The sequence below is a fragment of the Rhipicephalus sanguineus genome, chromosome 2 (genome assembly GCF_013339695.2).
Source record: "Rhipicephalus sanguineus isolate Rsan-2018 chromosome 2, BIME_Rsan_1.4, whole genome shotgun sequence".
Taxonomy (NCBI): domain Eukaryota; kingdom Metazoa; phylum Arthropoda; class Arachnida; order Ixodida; family Ixodidae; genus Rhipicephalus; species Rhipicephalus sanguineus.
In genome coordinates, this window is record NC_051177.1 from 197,880,921 (window position 1) to 197,898,899 (window position 17,979).

Sequence of the window (17,979 nt, forward strand, 5' to 3'; positions counted from 1 at the left end):
TTTCATCCTGCTGCGTAAATCTACTCCCCCCCCCCTCTCTTGCATATTTGCATGTCCCCCATTTTGCCGGCAGGTGGCCACCCTAGATTTTTCCATATGTGCAACTGCATGTAGTGCGTAAAGTGTAATCGTAGCGAGGCGCCCTCGTTCATTAAAAAAACATGTTTCGCCGCAAGGGCGAAGCAATGAGTGAGCTTAGACAAACAGGATAGTGGTATTTCCACAGCATAGTGGCACCCATTGCGGGGTTGTGCACTCGACCCCAGCATACTGTGGAAAGAGGTATCAAGGAAATATACCCAGCCGAAAGCAGACGAACACAGGAAACGGTGAAGGAGACAGGAAAGCGGCTAGACTACCAACTCTTTTAATCACCAAAGTTCGTCTGCTTTCGGCTGGTATATTTCCTTGATGCAATGCACCAACTAGCCCAACAACGAGTTCTACTAGAAAGAGGTATATGGGCAATACGGGATGCTCTTTCCGGCACAGTGGTCACCTACGGTGACCACCCTTTCAACAATGTTTAGCAGCAACATCTAGAGATTGAGGGAGCAAACAAGTGTTTGCTTTTCCCTTTTAGTCTTTTCTGAAGATGCGCCAGATGGCGCTAGTTATCCAGGGCACTTTTTTTCCCGCCAAGAAAAAGTTTTGCAACAGGCATGCCGTTTCCCTCGCTGGACGCTGAAAGATTCTACCGGCGCAAAGGTATGTGAGCTTGCACGCGAACGTTTTTTTGGTGTAACACGCAGCGGAAGAGTGTGTCTTACTGGCTGCGCTAGTAAAAATGCGCCGCGAATCAGTTTCATTGTGTACAGCGACTTTATTCGGGGTGGTTACCTACGCTGACCACTGTGCATGAAAGGGCTACGGGAGAGGGGGGTCTCTGACTAGATGAAGAAAATTCAAAATAGAATAATTTTTTTTCATCAAAACATTTCTTTCAGTATATAAAGATCATTTTTCGGGAACATGCTGCTTCCGAAAAGATGACCTTGAAAGACTTTAGAAGAAATTTAGTCCGACAGATGACTGCCGAAGCTCTTATAGATCCCACAAATAAACGTAAGTAATCTGTTGGCGCAGGGGCCGAACTAAGGAAATTCAAACCCTTTGTGGACTTCGCCATTCGTACAACAGCGTCCAACCATCGGCCAACAAGGTGTTCACCACGAAGGTGTGCGAACTGTAGCACAAAGGCTCACCCATCTCGAACAATTTGGATGTGTCAAACATGCAACGTGCCACTCTGCCTTCGGAAAGGAAAAAAACTGTTTTTCGGAATTCCACAAGAAGTGACTCCCTCTGTGCAAAGCACAAAGTATGCTGCTACGTTGAAAACCACCAGTTGTTACATATGTGTGGAGCATAGATCCTTCCGGCGCGGTGGTCATCAGCGGTGACCACCTCCTGGGAATTTTGTTACAAGTCGTAATTTTTTTTCGTGCGTGCAATGTGTTATTTGTGACCTTTTATCATAATTCTTGCATTAAAATTCAAAATTTAAAGCAAAGCCAACTTCTGTGCAAAAACAACATTATTGCAATGTGCGTAAACAACCCAGGGACACATAGGAATACATCACCACTACTGTGGATGTTCGCCAAAGTTTGATCAATATATAGTTCTGAAGAAGCACCCGTCACAAATCATGCGAGACACTATAGAAGCGCAGTCAATAACAAGGGCTGGCAACAGGTGTGTCAATGCCCCATCTCTGGCCCCATCTGCACGTTAAATGTTGCTTCTTAATCAGCCGTTCAAATTGTGAAACATTGATATCTGTTCTGTGACGGTGTGATGGCGCAGTCTCCTCTTGGCGTGACGCTCGGGTGTTATTGGTTGCTTGTGTGGGACTATATAGTTGACGCAATCTGCCAATGAAAATCAGTTGAAGTTAGGGCTCTGTCCATTCGTTCGGCCTGCTCGGTCATTTATGCATTTTCCGGTCCTTTGCGAGGGCGTGCGCAGGACTTTTTGCAAGGGGGTGCATGCATCCACGGGGGGAGAGGGGGGGGGGCTTTCTTTCACTGCCATGACGTGACCGCCAAGATTAGTGAATAGTGTGTAATAACGTGCCAAGTTGGCTGGCAATCCTGAAGGCCGTTTCACTAGGGTATGCGGACCCTGAGTGTGCTAACCAACGTGTGTGGCTTATTGCTATTGCATAGAAAAATATCCGAAATTCCAGGGGCGGGGAGGGGGCAGCCACCTACCCTTGCGCCCTCCTCCGGACGCCCACGGTCCTTTTAGAGACGTCATGCGTCAGTTATTAGCTATATTTTGGAATGTTTCACGTAACTCTACGTTATACCAGGTTTACGTTCAATAGAAATGGCGGTCGCATCAAGTCTAAAGTATGGTGCTGAATGTGATTCTTGTTATGAACATGTATTTTTATCACTTATGTGGATTTTCTAACAGGTGTGCTCAATAAACCAACTAAACAACGTGACGATGTTTTTATTTTTTATATTTACGGTAGTGCTAAGAACACGCCGAGTAAAAATCACACAAGCAAAATACAAAACACGAACGCCTGAATTCAAGACAGTATAAATGCTGTGAATAATGTGAGGTGGAGTACTAAGCGTCACTAATCTCCTTTGTCTCAAATTATGTGCGCACAAGATCCAGAGGGTTATAAGTATATTTTGCGAATAAAGCAGTACTTATCCCGTTGCTTTGGAGAAGTGCGAACGTAGCCGAGGCAGAAAACTTGAGCAACAACGTGACCGATGTCCCGACAATATGTAATGCGTGAGGTTTGAATTGCTGCCTTTGTAAAGACTTTCTGAACAAGTGCTCCAAGCCTAGTTTTAAGTTACGAGGATGTGGTTTATTACAGAAAACTGAAATTTATATTGCAACGTCTGAATAGAAATAGCTTAGCTGGAAGTTAGATTACGATTCCAGGATGTCGTGCAAGTCTGTCGGGATTTGCATAATTGTGTTCCGACTTACTCGTTTATACCTTCTAATCAGAACTTCTTAAAGAAGAACTGGCCGGTCTGAGTTAACCCACATCTGGAAAGTCACTATGAAACGTAGAAGTCTCGCACTGTGCTCGGAACAACAGCCGAAAAAGAAAATGCGCAGACCTGTCGGGAGACAAGGGTTCAAAGAGCGCTGCATAAGGAGTCACGAGCCAAGTAAGGGACGGAATGGATACCAAGATCGTCACCCCGTTCAGAATCCCATTAAGTAATGTTGAGAGAAGCGCACGTACCGGGCGAGTTCTCCCGGTAGTTCATGTCGGTGTGATGCTCCAGGTACATTCCGGTGTAGGCCAGGTGCCCGGGGTCAGTCTGGACGGGTTCGCAAATCACGTCGAAGGTGTCGCCCCAGATGGTCGACTTGACGTACGCCACACGTCGCACGGCGTTCAGGACCTCGCCCTTCCGACAAGGCACACCTGATAACGACCGAACGAAAATAATTAACGTCTATCGAGGTTGAATACGCAAACTAAGAGGTACTATGAGGGGCACCGAAGCTGAGGACGTCTTGGTCACACAGGGCTACTAATTTCTGTAAGCGTATTCACATTCCGCCCAATCGGAATGCGGTGGCTGGAGCAAGGAATCGAACATGTTGACCTCTTCTCTACAGCAGTACGTCACAGCCCATATTACATCATGGTGAGCTGAAGCAACGTTCACTCTAAAACAATCGCTTCTATGCGCCAGTTTTCTTATGAACTTCATTAATATTAGTCATTTCACATATATTCAATGTTGATTTAAATAAAGAAAAACTCCGCTTAAAACGTTATCTTAGAACCATTGATTAAATGCTGAAGGATCTGAAGGGGCGCCCCGCCACGGTAGTCTAGTGGTTATGACGCTCGACTGCTGACCCGAAGGTCGCGGGATCGAATCCCGGCCGCGGCGGCTGCATTTTCGATGGAGGCGAAAATGTTTGAGGCCAGTGTACGTAGATTTAGGTGCACGTTAAAGAACCCCAGGTGGTCGAAATTTCCAGAGCCCTCCACTACGGCATCTCTCATAATCATATCGTGGTTTTGGGACGTTAAACCCCAGATATTATTATAAAGATGACAAGGTGATAAAGGAAGCTAAAGAAAAAAAAAAACGTTCTTAAGTAGTGCTGCCAGTGTGTCATAGTCGTGCAAGTGCGCGCTATGGGAAACACTGTATATATCTGCGTGCATTGTGCGTTAATTTCCATATGTGAGCTCGCGTCCTGTTGTATATGCTTGCACTTGCGCGTGCATAAGGTCAATCTGTGCATGCGCAGATGTGTGGCTGTGCGAGTTCGCACGCACCAAGAAATTTCTGACATTGCCCCTTCAGAAATATATCGCACTTCATTGCAGTGGACAATCATACAGCCCGGGAGGGCTCCCCGGAAAAGCGCAGCAGAGTGCAGGCTTAGTACCTCTGAGCACGACCACGCCGTACTTGTACATGCAGTCCAGCCACCGGTACAGGCCATCATCAGTTTCCATGAACTCCTTGTAGGCAACCTCTGGAAAGGTCTTCCAGATGGACACCCTATCCCAGAACACCATGGGCGGCAGCAGATTCTGGTTTTCATCCGTGTCCGGGTTCATCATGTAGCTTCGGGCATTTCGGTACAGCCTGCGCAAGGTGTTATACAGCTTTAGCTTTCAAGTACAAAAGTGTTTCAATGAACAGTGTTCAAAAATAGAACAGACAAATAGGCAAAAACATATCTTCCAAATACACGAGACGTATAAGTAAAAGCAGCAATATTAGTGGCGATACCCTGACACGTTGTTGTTAAAGGGACCGACAAGTGATTTTTCTCTGCCCATTTTTTTTTACGGCGGGACAGAAAGCTCACCCTTCGCAGTGTATGTAGCTGCAGTAGTTAATCCCAAAAGCACGTAACGGTTATTTTACAAGAACTATTTTTCGATCTGAAAGGCCCTAAACACGGACGCACCTTTCCTCCAGCAACGCTGAGAATTAATAGCGATGCCGCCAGCCCTTCTCGCGATTTGTGAAAGCTATCGGCTTTCGCAGGAGTTCCTGTAACTATGCTTAACCACCTTTATTTATAGCTTTTCAACTATTTTTGAAAATAACAAGTTGTTACAATGAGATGATGTGGCATTATAGACCTTCCCTGTATCTGTACCGCGTTTTGTGCGCATGCGTCGACGGTTGCCTGCGCCTGTGTCATGGGTGGCTCGTCCCGGCGTCGTTACTCTCTCGATGCACGAACCAAGCCAAGTCGTCGAAAACGTCACTACGCATATGCGCGGCCGCGCCGAGTAGCAGCGCGCGTCATTTCTGAGACGAAGTGTAGGTAGGAAAACTATGTCGCTCCAAAATTTTAGCGACCTGGAAACTGCGTGCATGGTTGCATGAGCACACTGAAAAGTTGCTTAATACGCGCTGACGAGCATGGGATTATTACGTCACGCGAAGGCAGCGCCACTTCAATGCGTACTAGTAACGCAGGCCTATATGTACATTTTTATGGAGTAATACTTTTTAATATAAAGAAGCGAACAATATTTCAATACTAACAAAAACATCGTCGACCGCGTACAGCCATCAACGTGCACGTGGCCGGGTTCATCGGATTGTTCAAGTTTTTGCCGCCAGAGGCGCCACAGGTCATTTTTCGCGACTTTCAATTAAGAAATAAAAATATAAATCCATCTCTCACGAAAAAAAAAAACAAGGTTTGTTTGAGTCAATGCGACGGACAATCTTTCCATCATTGGAGTCATCTCATTTCATGTTCTGGGCAGTTGTCGGTCCCTTTAAATATAGCCCACATGGGCCCCGTAAGAGAACTGCACTATGAGATCGTCATGTAGCGCCTGTGTGGGCCTGCATTTATAGTGTACATAAAAAAAATTGGGGCAGCTAGGCGCTAGTGGTGCGTAGCTGGTGGCCTTCCCTAGCATGTCTGAGACCTCCAACTCACCTCCCTCCTCCACTCTCCTCTGCTAAACTATGCTGTACTCCTCCTCATCTTTTCCCACCTCCTCACCCTCACTTTCCTTTCCCACTTCTTGCTATACTATACCATACATACATATGCTATGCTTTACCCTCTCCAATTCTCCTTTCCCTGTACTTTTCCTTCCTCACCCTCACAGCACCCGTCATCGCACTCACTTCCTTTTTGCACCTCTTGATATACTATACTATAAATGACCATGCTTTACCCTCTCCCCTCCTTCTAACCCTCACATCACTCCTCCTCACCTTCACTTCTATTTCCCACCCCCTTGCTATCCCATACTGTGTATTTACTCTCCTCCACCTTTCCTACTGCTGCACTGCATAACTATACCAGGCTTTCCTCCTCTCTTAGCTTCGCTCTCCCTCGCTTCGCCAGTTTTGTGCGGTCGACAAACGGCGCTACTCCTAGGTTAAACGGCTCCGCTGTTAAAACAGCCGCCCCCGCGGTGGCTTACAAACACCTGTGCATGTAGCTACTGCTTTCGGGTAGAAGTCCACAGTAGAATCTGATCTGCAGTGGCTAGAACGAAAAGTCGCAGCTTCTCCGCAAGGGGCAAAACAATGAATGCGATAGCAACAAATTGGAATGTTATACGAACTAAAACTAGCAACTAACTCCCAGGGGCGGATCCAGGTGCCAACTTTGGGGGGGGGGGGGGGGCGGTTCCTTCATCTGACCGGGGGGGGGGGGGGTGGTAGGGTAGGGATGAGGAGAGACAGGCACTGCAGGCAGGCGGGGGGGAGGGCTGACACATGTTTTGGGGGGGGGGCGATCGCCCCTACCGCCCCCCCTCTGGATCCGCCACTGCTAACTCCTGAGGATGCGATCTCGCGTAATTCTACAAAATCCTAGCGTAAGGGAATACGGCCGCTCCAGGGATCGAAGCAGTTTTCGTGCTGTCTGTCACTTCAGCGCGAAGTAAGTGGTGGAAGCACAGCACATACAAGGATAGGTGCTGATGTATGTCAAGATAGCGCCCTCGAGGGCGCCCTTTTGATCAAAGTTCGCAGCTTTCCAACCACTCCGTTGACGATTCCATCGAGCACGTTAATGTATCGCACAATAATATACGGATATTCAGTGTATAAATTTATTTGCTGGGCAGGTGCGCGTGCCAGCTTTTCACAGCCTTTCTCGAATTTGGTGACCTTAGCTACACTGTACCTTAGCGTAGAACAAAGATGCTTCCATTCACATTCATCCCCCGACTCCTCCTCGTCGAGGCAGCGCTCGGTCGACGAGTCTTCTGCCTACATCGACATCAGACTCGCTGCACCTACGCACGCTGCTGCGACGATTCCTCCACAGAATTTGAAGGTCAGCTGACACGGCGGACAATGTCGCGCTCTCTTCGTGTCGGTACTTCCCCTTCTTCTGCGATGACCCCGTCACCTAATACGCGGTCCCTGTTGCTTACCGCAGCTGCAAAAAGCTGTGTTGCCACGGGCGCCGGCGTGGATCAGTTCAGGTGGGACAGTCACGTGTTTTCCGGCCACGGATTTCGTGTACGTCCGGCGAGCACGCGTTTTCGACAGCCTAGCCAAGTAACGCTTTCGCGTTATAAGAAACTACAAGCGAACCGTACACCGGTGAAAAAGTGTGCACAATTGACATGAAGGGTTTACCGCACTAAAATTCCAGTGTAATAATTAGGATTTCAGAAATTACATAAATAATAAAAAGTTAAGAATATAACAAGCAGTGCAATATGTTGTTCCTTCGTTGTGTGTGGGTGATTGAAGCTAATTCGATGGAATTACTTGAATGCAGGGGCGTAGCCAGAAATTTTTTCGGGGGGAGGGGGGGTTCAACCATACTTTATGTATGGTCGTGCCTGCGTTTTAGAGCTGTGCACGGGCCGTATTTCCGAGCCCGAGCCCGGCCCGGGCCCACTGACTTTGTCGAAGGCCCACCCGAGCCCGACGGCAAAGGGCTGCGAGCCCGCCCGGCCCGGCCCGACGTACGAAAACACAATCCCGGGCCCGGCCCGGCTTTTTGAAGGTTCTCTGCGAAAACAAAACATCGTTTTCCGGTAATTTGGCATTTTATTGAACATATCGAATATGATCAAACGACACACGACGAACAGTCTCTATTACACAGATTACAAATTACAAGTAGACGGCCTCGTGCCAGCAACAATGGAGTTCGCTCGCCAAAGCCGTGCCCATGCAAGCGTCAGCTTGCACGAAGGCGATCTACGTCGGGTCGCAGTCGCGTGCATTTTCACTCATATGGGATTTGGCCTTAAATCTAACGCGAACAGTCGCGTGGCGCCGTCACTAGCTCAGGTAGTGTTACTTCTCTGTTTGCCGGAGTGCAAGAGAAGCAGTGCTTTACCTACTCCGCTTTTGTTTAAAGTAGCTAATGGAAAGGAAAAGCGGTAAAGGACGGTCGCGGAAAAGGCGCTGCATGCGTGCTGGAAAACAATTCCCGCTCATTCTCTATATTTCGGGCTTTGCGCCGGGCCCGAGCCTGGCCCGATAAAACTCCAAGTAGCCCGAGCCCGGCCCGGGCCCGAGGGAAAGATACGTCGGCCCGCCCGAGCCCGGCCCGCGGGCCGGGTCGGGCTATCGGGCTACCCGGAGCCCGTGCACACCTCTAGTGCGTTTGTATGTGTGCGTGTATATATACGCAAGCAAAAGTGAAAGATTTCAGGGCGGGGGTTTGAACCCCCCAACCCCACCCCCCCTTGGCTACGCCCCTGCTTGAATGCAACATGCTGTAATGACCACGCTGCCCTCATGAAACCTATGACCACAGCGTGCAGTTGAGCGCGAAGACAGCCACTGACCAGAGGGGACTGTAGGAGGATTGGTGCGTGCCGTTGCAGTCTCCCCAGGTGACCTCCAGGCTTCCATCGGCCGAAACTTCCATGCTGACTGGACGCACGTTGTAATCCAGACCGGCCGTGTCCACGAGCTTCTGCTTGCTTTTCGGATGGATGCACTCGGGACAGCTGCAGTTGTCTCGAAGCTGCAAGGAGCGAAATGAAAGACGTCAAGCAACCAGTGCAGCTCGTACAAACTGCTCCCCGTCCCTGATGCAAGACATTTATGGTTGCAGGATTCATCAAGCGAAACGGGGGGCCTGAACATTTGAATTTTGAGATTCCGTTGCCACCAGAACGCTGCCGGAAATTTCGCCCACGACTATGTGAAGTGAACGGAAATTTGACCGCTTTTGTACATGCCACAACCGCAATATGATTATGAGGCACGCCGTAGTGGGGGACTTCGGAGTAATACTGGCGTAGCCATGGGGGGGGGGGGGGGGGGGTTCAACCCCCCCCCCCCCCCGAAATTATTGCACATACAAACGCACGCGCGAACATATATGAAGTACGGTTGAACCCCCCCCCCCTTTCCCCGAAAAAAAAATTCTGGCTATGGTACTGCTGGGGTTCTTTAACCTCCAACTATATTTATCTACACGGGAGCTTTGTGTTTCGCCCTTATCGAAATGCTCCAGCTGTGGCCAGGAATTTAGCTCGCGTCCTAATCCTTAGAGCGCCACACCTTAGCCGCTAAGCGACCACGGTGGCATGGGCTATGTTGCTGACGAGCAAAATGAACATGCAGCCGACCAGGCGGATGTCGGGAATCAAATTTCCTTATTTTCTTGCGCATGACGTTCGCGGAACAAGGTGTCCGCGTGTACCTTGTAAATGCGTCCTAACAGAACTCCGTCAATGGTGTGTCACGTCATGACGATGGAATGTATCGTATGTGTGCTCGTATTTGCCCTTGGAAACCGAAGAAAAGTTGTATTTGACACATGTTCATGTACTCATCTTATTCCTGCTTAAACGTTGACACTGGTGGTGGTAGAGAAAGATGCAGCAAGGTGTTCGGTATGGCAGCGCTGCGGCGAAGAGTCGGACCCGCATTATCAATATAGTTTTAAGCTAGACTAGTTCTTCAGTGAAAATTCCAGCCATCCTCTAGCTGGACCTAGCAATAGCGAAGCCGGCTGGCCGATGACGAAGAAGGTTTATGAAAGAAAAGCTTTGCGAATTAGGCCCTTCATTGGTACACATGTAGGCGGGTGCCAACGATGGGACTCATAAGATGAAGATACGCGGCCATGAAGTTTCAATTAACAATGCCGAAAAACGCTATGAAGTACTCTTTGAAAACTGATATAAGTGCAGTGACGTACATGATATTTTGGTAATTGCCTAATTCCACCGTGTCTTCGAATTCGCCATCTTGTCAGTACTGACTGTCTAAGAGTGTTAGCTGCGGCCTCTCTGGTGATGTATAAAAGATGACGTACTGTAATATTTCTCATCATTACTTTTTGCAACCCTATCTAACTATTATGTACTCGTGTGAATGCTCAGAGTCCTTAAACCCACTTCTGTAAAAATTCCTGACGGTATTCACAGTGTTACTAAATAAAATAAAAAAGGCGACCTGTCTTCTTGAAAGAAATCCAGTTACGAGTTGACGCTCTCTCTTGTTCATCTTATGTTCCTCACTTTGCGTTGTGTTGTTACCACTTTGCAAAGTGTGATACAACTAGCCCAACAAGATGTTTTGACAGGTTACAGTGTGCAGCATGGAAGCTTACCCAGATGTAATTGAGCTCGCAGGCCTGGTCATCGTTGAATATCACCTTGACCGTGTGCGCACCGGTGGGCAGCGCGGTGGCAATACTGAGCGGCGCCTGCTGCTTCTGCTGCTGCAGCTGCGCGGCCGTGCCTGCGAGAGTTACGCGCCGTTAGCGCTGGCACAAACAGCGGGGCGATGAACACTATTTTAATGCGCCCGAAAAAGAGGGCGTCTCAGTTTTAGATCATGGAGCGCACAAGCTGTAGAACGATACTTCGAACCCACGCGTTTAAATATAAGCAGACGAGCGCTTGTGCAGTTCGCCTTCGTCGGAATGCGGATGCTGTGGTCAGTATCGGACGCGCGACCCTAGTTCAGCAGCGTGATGCCAAGTAACATTCAGCGGTCACCAGGAAGCAAGGGTCAGCTGGTGGAGTGGTGGGGCAAATATTTTCCACCTATATCGTGGTTTCCTTCCTATATCGTGTTTGGTTTTAGTGAACCCTTTCTCGCATGTCATCTTATACTCCCAGTTTTGTTTGTCACTTAATAGGCCTCAATGGCTCGACGAGCAGCGCATGAAATCTGGACTGAATTTTTTTTTTCCAATGACGAGCCAGTTGGCCTGTAGGTCATTGTGTGCTAGTGTGAGGCAGAACGAAGACCTTCACATTGAAGCTACATGGAAGAGGCCACGCTCTCTGGAACTCGCCACATGCCTTACAGTAAGCATGCGTCTCGAAACAGCGCTGCTATTCCCGTCACTAGCAAACCGCTACCTTCGGATGGTGACCACACGGGTCTGTGCTCCATAAACAACAACACTTCAGAAGAGCGTGCCAGAGGCTTGTGCAAGACGAACAAAAGCTGGAGCTCTTACGATCATATACATTCAAGTGCATTCCGCCACCTGTGCTTTCGATGCGGCCTTTCTTTAACTGTCTTTCCATTGTACAGCTGAATCTTGTAGCCCAATATGTAGCGGACGTCTCTGGACTCGGCCGCAGTTGTAATGCACTTCGCCACACGCCTGTGGCGCAGCCAGGGAGTGGCGCACCGGGCCCATGCCCCCCCCCCCCCCCCCGAAATTAATTTTTGCCATGGCATAGAGAACGCAAAATGACTTTTGACCACATCTGCCTGCCCGGCCCCCACTTCAGATCAAGGAAGTGCTCCCATTCCCAACCCCCCTCCTGAAAAAAATTTCTGCCTACGCCCACGCCTCTACCATGCGACTAAAATATTGTTCTCCTGAAATACCGAGGAATAATTTGCTCAGTACCGTGCTTCTGAAGGAATGTCCAAGCGCAGCACGTCCAGACTTGCTAACCTGAACTGTCCTGCAAACGCCATTTAAAATCGGCAACTGAACCTTCAACCACTCCAACGACTAATTTGCAACTAAAGACGCATTTCGCAAGCTTCTTCAACGATACAGTGGCAGTTCCGCTTCACGAAGCGCCAACACCATGCCTATATTAAGACAGTTCGACCAGATAACGCCTTTTCAGACAAAGACCTGGAAGTGGAAACCGAATCCAGGGGGTGAGCACAGCATCGTCACCCAGGCGGTGCCCGGGTCACGCCGAATATACACACAAAATGCACCACGTCTAACTTTGGCTTCGGCATAAGAGAAAGGTGGAGTTGACATTACGGCACAGCAGTCTTGTTGGTGGCTGCAGAGGCGACGCGGCGGCTCTCTGGATCAGCGACAGCAGCAGCCGCGTCGGCGGCGACCGCCGCAGCCCGAGGCCCTTAGCGAGCCCCACTCTGGCCAGGGACAGCATCGCGCCGCGGATGACCGCTGCCCGGTGGTGGGGACGCCTCAGAGGACGTGATGGCCACGGCCACGCCTGCTTACTCCTTTTTCGATTCAAACCCATGGTTGGGACCCGCTACGGGACGGTGATCGGATTGGCGCGATGGCGTTCGGCCGAGGTTACCTAAACGATCTTTCCACTTGCAAAGTGAACTTTCCCACAAAGCGGTCTTGCCAAGCTAACGTAATAACATACACAAGTCTTACTCGACCAGCAAGCGCACAATTATGAGCTGGAATTCGCAAAGCTTTTCGTCTGCAAATGCGCATTTCGACGGAGGCGAATTGTTGGAGGCCCGTGGTGTGTGCGATGTCAGTGCAAGGTAAAAAAAAACCCAGGTGGTCGAAATTATCCGGTGCTCTTTAATGCGGCGTTTCTCGTAATCAGCCCGGGTTCCTTTGGGGTGCCAGACCCCATAAAACATTCGCTTTGAAGTGCTGTTCACCCATCGACCAGCCGTCTATTGCGATATAACCGAGATGTAACCTGCTCTTACCAACACCGTTCGCGTAAGAATGGACGTTTTTCTCGGTGCTTTACGGGAAGGAAGGCGTACATTCAGTGACTAAACGATAAAACCACGGGCAACAAAAAAATTAGCGCAGCTTGCACTAAGTCGCGTAAGGCAAGGTCATAGCAGAGCTGGTGGGCGCCTGTAGCTGGCCCTGGCTTGGCGAGGCCTCTCACCTGTCTCTTTACCACCCCTTGCTATACTATACTCTACATGACTATGCGGTTGCTCTCTTTGTAAGAGCCAAGCTGTTCCAGCTCGGCGTAAAATGTGTGGTCGTGCCCAAAAGCTATCATCACCTTGAGCGGGTGTGTGCCACAAAATTTGGGCAAATCCCACTAATCACCGCCACGGCGTGGCTTGTAACAACCCTGATGGGTGAGAGAATGAGTACAGAGAGAGAGTGAGAGAAAAAAGAAAGAAAGAAAGGTATAAACAAAGAGAACGAACAAAATTCTTGGTCCAAAAAAAAAAACTTTGCGAGGTGGGATTGGAGCCCGCGGACCCTCGATCCAAAGGCGAGCGTCTTAACCACTCGGCTATCCAGGCACGCTAGCACAGCATAGCATAGCCTTGTGTGTATAGTGTATCAAGTACCTCATCTAATCCACAACAATAGCTATGCCCGTGAACTTTTAGAACAAAGTAATGCTTAAAACAGTCTGAAGAAAAAAGTTAAGATGTACTTCCTTTCTTGTACCGTGCCCTAACTATATTATCTATTACAAATATTTCTTTTAGTGCTTTTTTTGTACATTTGTAATACTGTGTAAAAGTCTCTATTTTCTTTCAAATATGTATTTCTGTATTTCTGTGTAGCACATAGTCTTCTGACTTAATATTCTCATGGTATCAGTTTTTTCACATATTTTGTTTGTCGTGCTAGGGGCAAATTGGTGTTGGCTGTCGCGTGAATAAGGGTCTTTATTCATAAAATAAAAAAATATACATAAGCAAGACTTATTGCTCCCTTCGTCTTTGTATGAAAGAAGAACGCATGCGCTATCGGTTATGTAAGCGGCTATTGGGGATAATTCAGCGCACCAGCAAATTCAAAAAAGGGCACGCAGAGCTCTTCTTTGTCTCGGATGTCTGTCATTAGCTGGTCGTCTAGAGTAAATATGCGCACACAGCTTTTGATTGGGTCGGGTGTGGTCGAAAGAACAGACTATCTATAGCATGAGAACTCCTTTTAAATAAATAGTGGCTAAGATTTATAAACGCCGATTTCGGGAAGCTCTCCTCAAGTTTTTATCATAAGGCAGCCACTACAAGGCGCTCGCGTCAAATTTTTTTATTGCCATGTTAGCGTAGTATTTACTAATTTTTATGAAGACGAATTTCGCTTTCAAGGAGTACGAAAAGGCGTTCTATTCGGTGGCGATGCAGCTCTGGAGACACTGCTTCGTCAAGGGGTACTTGAAACATACGTCAATGCCACAGCCAATATCTAGAAAGACTTCGCACTAGAATGCGTCTCCACAAGAAAAGAAGAAAAAAAAATTAGCTCGGCTTCCGCTAAGTCGCGCAGGGCTGTGTCACAGCAGAGCTGCTGGACACCAAGCTGGTTCTGGCTTGGCTAGGCTTTTACCCTTTCACCTGTTGTTGTCCAACCCCTACTATACTATACTATACTATACTATACTATACTATACTATACTATACTATACTATACTATACTATACTATACTATACTATACTATACTATACTATACTATACTATACTATACTATACATGGCCATGCTTGCTCTCTCCCAGAGCGCGTATGTGCCACAGAAATTGGGTAAATCCCACTCACCACACTGGTTTACTAACGACTAAGGGAACACACGAGCGGCAATACCGATTAGGGGCCGCAAATTTCAGCGTCTCTTGTTAACCATCTGTACCGAGTGCTTGTGCAGCGATTGAGCGCGTGACGGTTCATGATGATGATAATTTTCTGTTTACGGCACACGGCAAACCTCGACCATGACAGCTCTGCTCTAAAAAGTGACCGAGAAAATGGACAGGCAAAAAGACGCAATTTTTCCATTGTTATTCACTGCTTTTCTTGAAGTGTTTAAAGAACCAGATTGGGAAGAAATAGGAATAAAAATTAATGTAGAATGTCTTAGCCATTTACAGTTTGCAGGTGACATCGTGCTCTTCGGAAATGACGGCGACAAATAGCGAAAGAATGATCGAAGAAGTAAACCGAGAAAGCGTCGAAGTACGATTGAAGATGAATACGTGGAGGAAAAGGACAGTGCTTGGTGGTTCGGGGATTGAGCGAGAGTGCTGACAGACAGCCGGACCCTTGAATCAGTAGGAGAACATGGGATGATCCAGAAGGGGGTCCCGATGGCCTGACCCCACCTTGAAGTTTGAAGTTTGAAGTTTATTCATCATTGATGCATACATCTTTTTCCAGTGGTTTAATGGGAAGGGGTGGCGAAAAGGCAACTAAATGCCTGACAATGCGCCAATCCCCGCCCAGACCAAAACAACACTACACTCAGCATGTCTTTATAGCATGAACACAAATTCAATACAGCAAAAATACAATAGTTACAGATTTGTAAAAAAAGAAAAAAAAAGAAGAGATACAGCGAAAATAAAGAGAGTGTAGAGGAAGAGAGGAAAAGAAATTCTGAGACACTTATACATGCACTCTTTACACACAAAAAAACCCTTTAATAATACAGTCGCACTTTTGCACAGTTATCAAGTGACAGGTCGCGAAGTGAACAGGACCGTGGCTGGCTTGTACAAATTTAGGGTGCATTACATTTCCTAGACAGCACACGAGATGCGCAATCTTACAAAGAGGAACAAAACAGACATATCATGTTTGAAGAGAGAGTAGATAAGCGTGTATCTTTTTTTTGAAAACTGTTGTCGAACGACTTTCGTTCACTATGCTGATAACCATGCTGTTTGAATTTAGAAATGAAGGAATGAGGTGTGCTAACTTTTGCCTGCCGTAGTTCGTCCTAATCCTCTCACTGTAATAGGTGGTTTTTCTAAAGCTATACGTTTGTAGTTTCCGGGAGTAAGCATCCTTAAATTGATCTGCGTTCGTTTTTATTTGATCATAGATAACTGCCGCGAGCTTTTTATAAAATACGTTTTCAAATTTTAGGATTCCATGCTTATGAAAAAGTGGAGCAGAAGGCGTTCGACGGGGAACATTTTCAATGATACGTAGCATTCTTTTTTGCAGTTTGTCAAGACCAATTTTATTTGTTTTTGTTGTAGAGCCCCAGATTAACACGCAGTAATGCATGCGCGAATAAACCAGAGTGTAGTAAAGCTGCTTTGCCACCCAGAGAGGTAGTAAGCATCTTATTTTTCCAATTACACCAATGGACCGTGATACCTGGGTACGAAGTTTGTCAATATGATTGGACCAATTCAGCGTTTCGTGAAAGATGACGCCTAGGAACTTTTGAGTCTGAACACGCTCAATCAAAACTCCTCTAAATGCGAGCTGCGTATTACGGAAAATAGAACGGTTTCGCGGGTGAAAAATAATGTACTTTGTTTTCTTAATGTTTAATTCTAACTGATTTGTTTGCAACCATAGAGACACATTGTCAAGCCACAAGTTTGCTTGTTTTTCGAGATTAGACATATCTTCACCGGAAAAAAATACATTAGTGTCGTCTGCGTACAATACAATGTCTGGTGTTAGAGGTACATTTACGATATCATTAATATAGAAGAGAAACAGGAGCGGTCCAAGTATGGAGCCCTGTGGGACGCCGTAGTTTATCTTGCCCATTTGAGACTTTGAGTGCTTCATATCTGTATATTGATATCGATTAGAAAGGTAACTTCTTATTAAATTAAGAGACGAACCTCTTATACCGTATTCATTAAGTTTTTGTAGAAGAATTTCATGCTTAATAGAATCAAACGCTTTCTTAAAATCAAGAAATATTCCTATTGTATGTAGTTTTTGCTCAAAGTTATGAATTATTTTATCTTTAATGGATAATAGGGCTTTTTCAGTAGACTTGTTCTTCTGGAACCCATACTGGTGTTCTGTTATAACTTTTTTTGAGCTACAAAAATTTGCAATTCGTATATATATGACACGTTCAACAATTTTTGAGAAAATGGGCAAAACAGAAATCGGCCTATAATTACTCATGTCATTTTCATCGCCACCTTTGTGAATGACAGATACCTTAGCTACTTTTAGTTTGTCCGGGAACGTTCCAGTGCTCAGGATAAGGTTGCAGATATGGGCAAAGGATGCGCTAATATGCTCTGAAACAGCTTTTAAAGGTTCAGCTTTTATATCGTCAAAACCAACAGCAGAGCTATTATTTAAATTTTTTATCAGTAAGGCTACTTCCGATTCATCCGTGGGAGTAAGGAAAATGGATTCTGGGATGCATGCTGTAGTACATGATTTGTAAGACTGGGCGGCACCACTTGAGGTATCGGAAGCTCCTGATCTTAAAAAATGGTCATTGAACATATTGGCAAGTACTGTACCGGAACAAGATCTGCCCTCTATTTGAAGTTCAGAAATGTTCTTAGCATTTTTGCTTTGCAAAAGATCGTTAACAGTGTTCCAAATGGCTTTTTGATCACCGAGTATATTTGCGAACTTATTTTCGTAGTAACTAATTCGCGCCTTTTTAATATCGGACGTTAGTTTATTTCTGACCTGCTTGAACTCAATGAAGTACTCTAAGCGTTTAGTTTTTATAAATTCAGTGAATAACTTATCTCTTTCTTTCATCCTTCTTAGAAGTGTAGCATGAATCCATGGTTTTCTTGCCTTCTTGCTTTTTATAGATGTAGCAATCGGAAAGGCTAGATCATAAAGCTCTGTTAATTTCGCTATAAATATATCGTAGGCGATCACAGGGTCAGTGTTATCGAAAATACAATTCCAGTTCGTTTCTGCAACAACTTTCCGGAAAACCTCAATGCTCTCTTGGTTAATTTTCCGATAATGGATAGGGTTTACTGGACTTCGTTTCTTTACTGCCCAGGTAAGAAATGCGAAAATTGGCAGATGATCGCTCACTCCAGGTGTCAGAACACCTGTGCAGATCTCATTTTTACAGTTCGTGAAGCATAAGTCCAATGCAGTTTCAGTAAATTGCGTCATCCTGG

The 17,979-nt window shown here is 46.6% G+C and overlaps 1 protein-coding gene across 1 annotated transcript in view; it reads right to left on the reverse strand.

Moving 5' to 3' along the window:
* LOC119383983 (gamma-butyrobetaine dioxygenase-like) overlaps positions 1-17,979 on the reverse strand; it is a 62,931-nt gene that overhangs the window by 15,261 nt on the left and 29,691 nt on the right. The window contains 4 exon segments of the mRNA XM_037652265.2: positions 3,230-3,415; positions 4,402-4,604; positions 8,765-8,946; positions 10,546-10,676. Of these exon segments, the coding sequence (XP_037508193.1) occupies positions 3,230-3,415; positions 4,402-4,604; positions 8,765-8,946; positions 10,546-10,676 (702 nt within the window).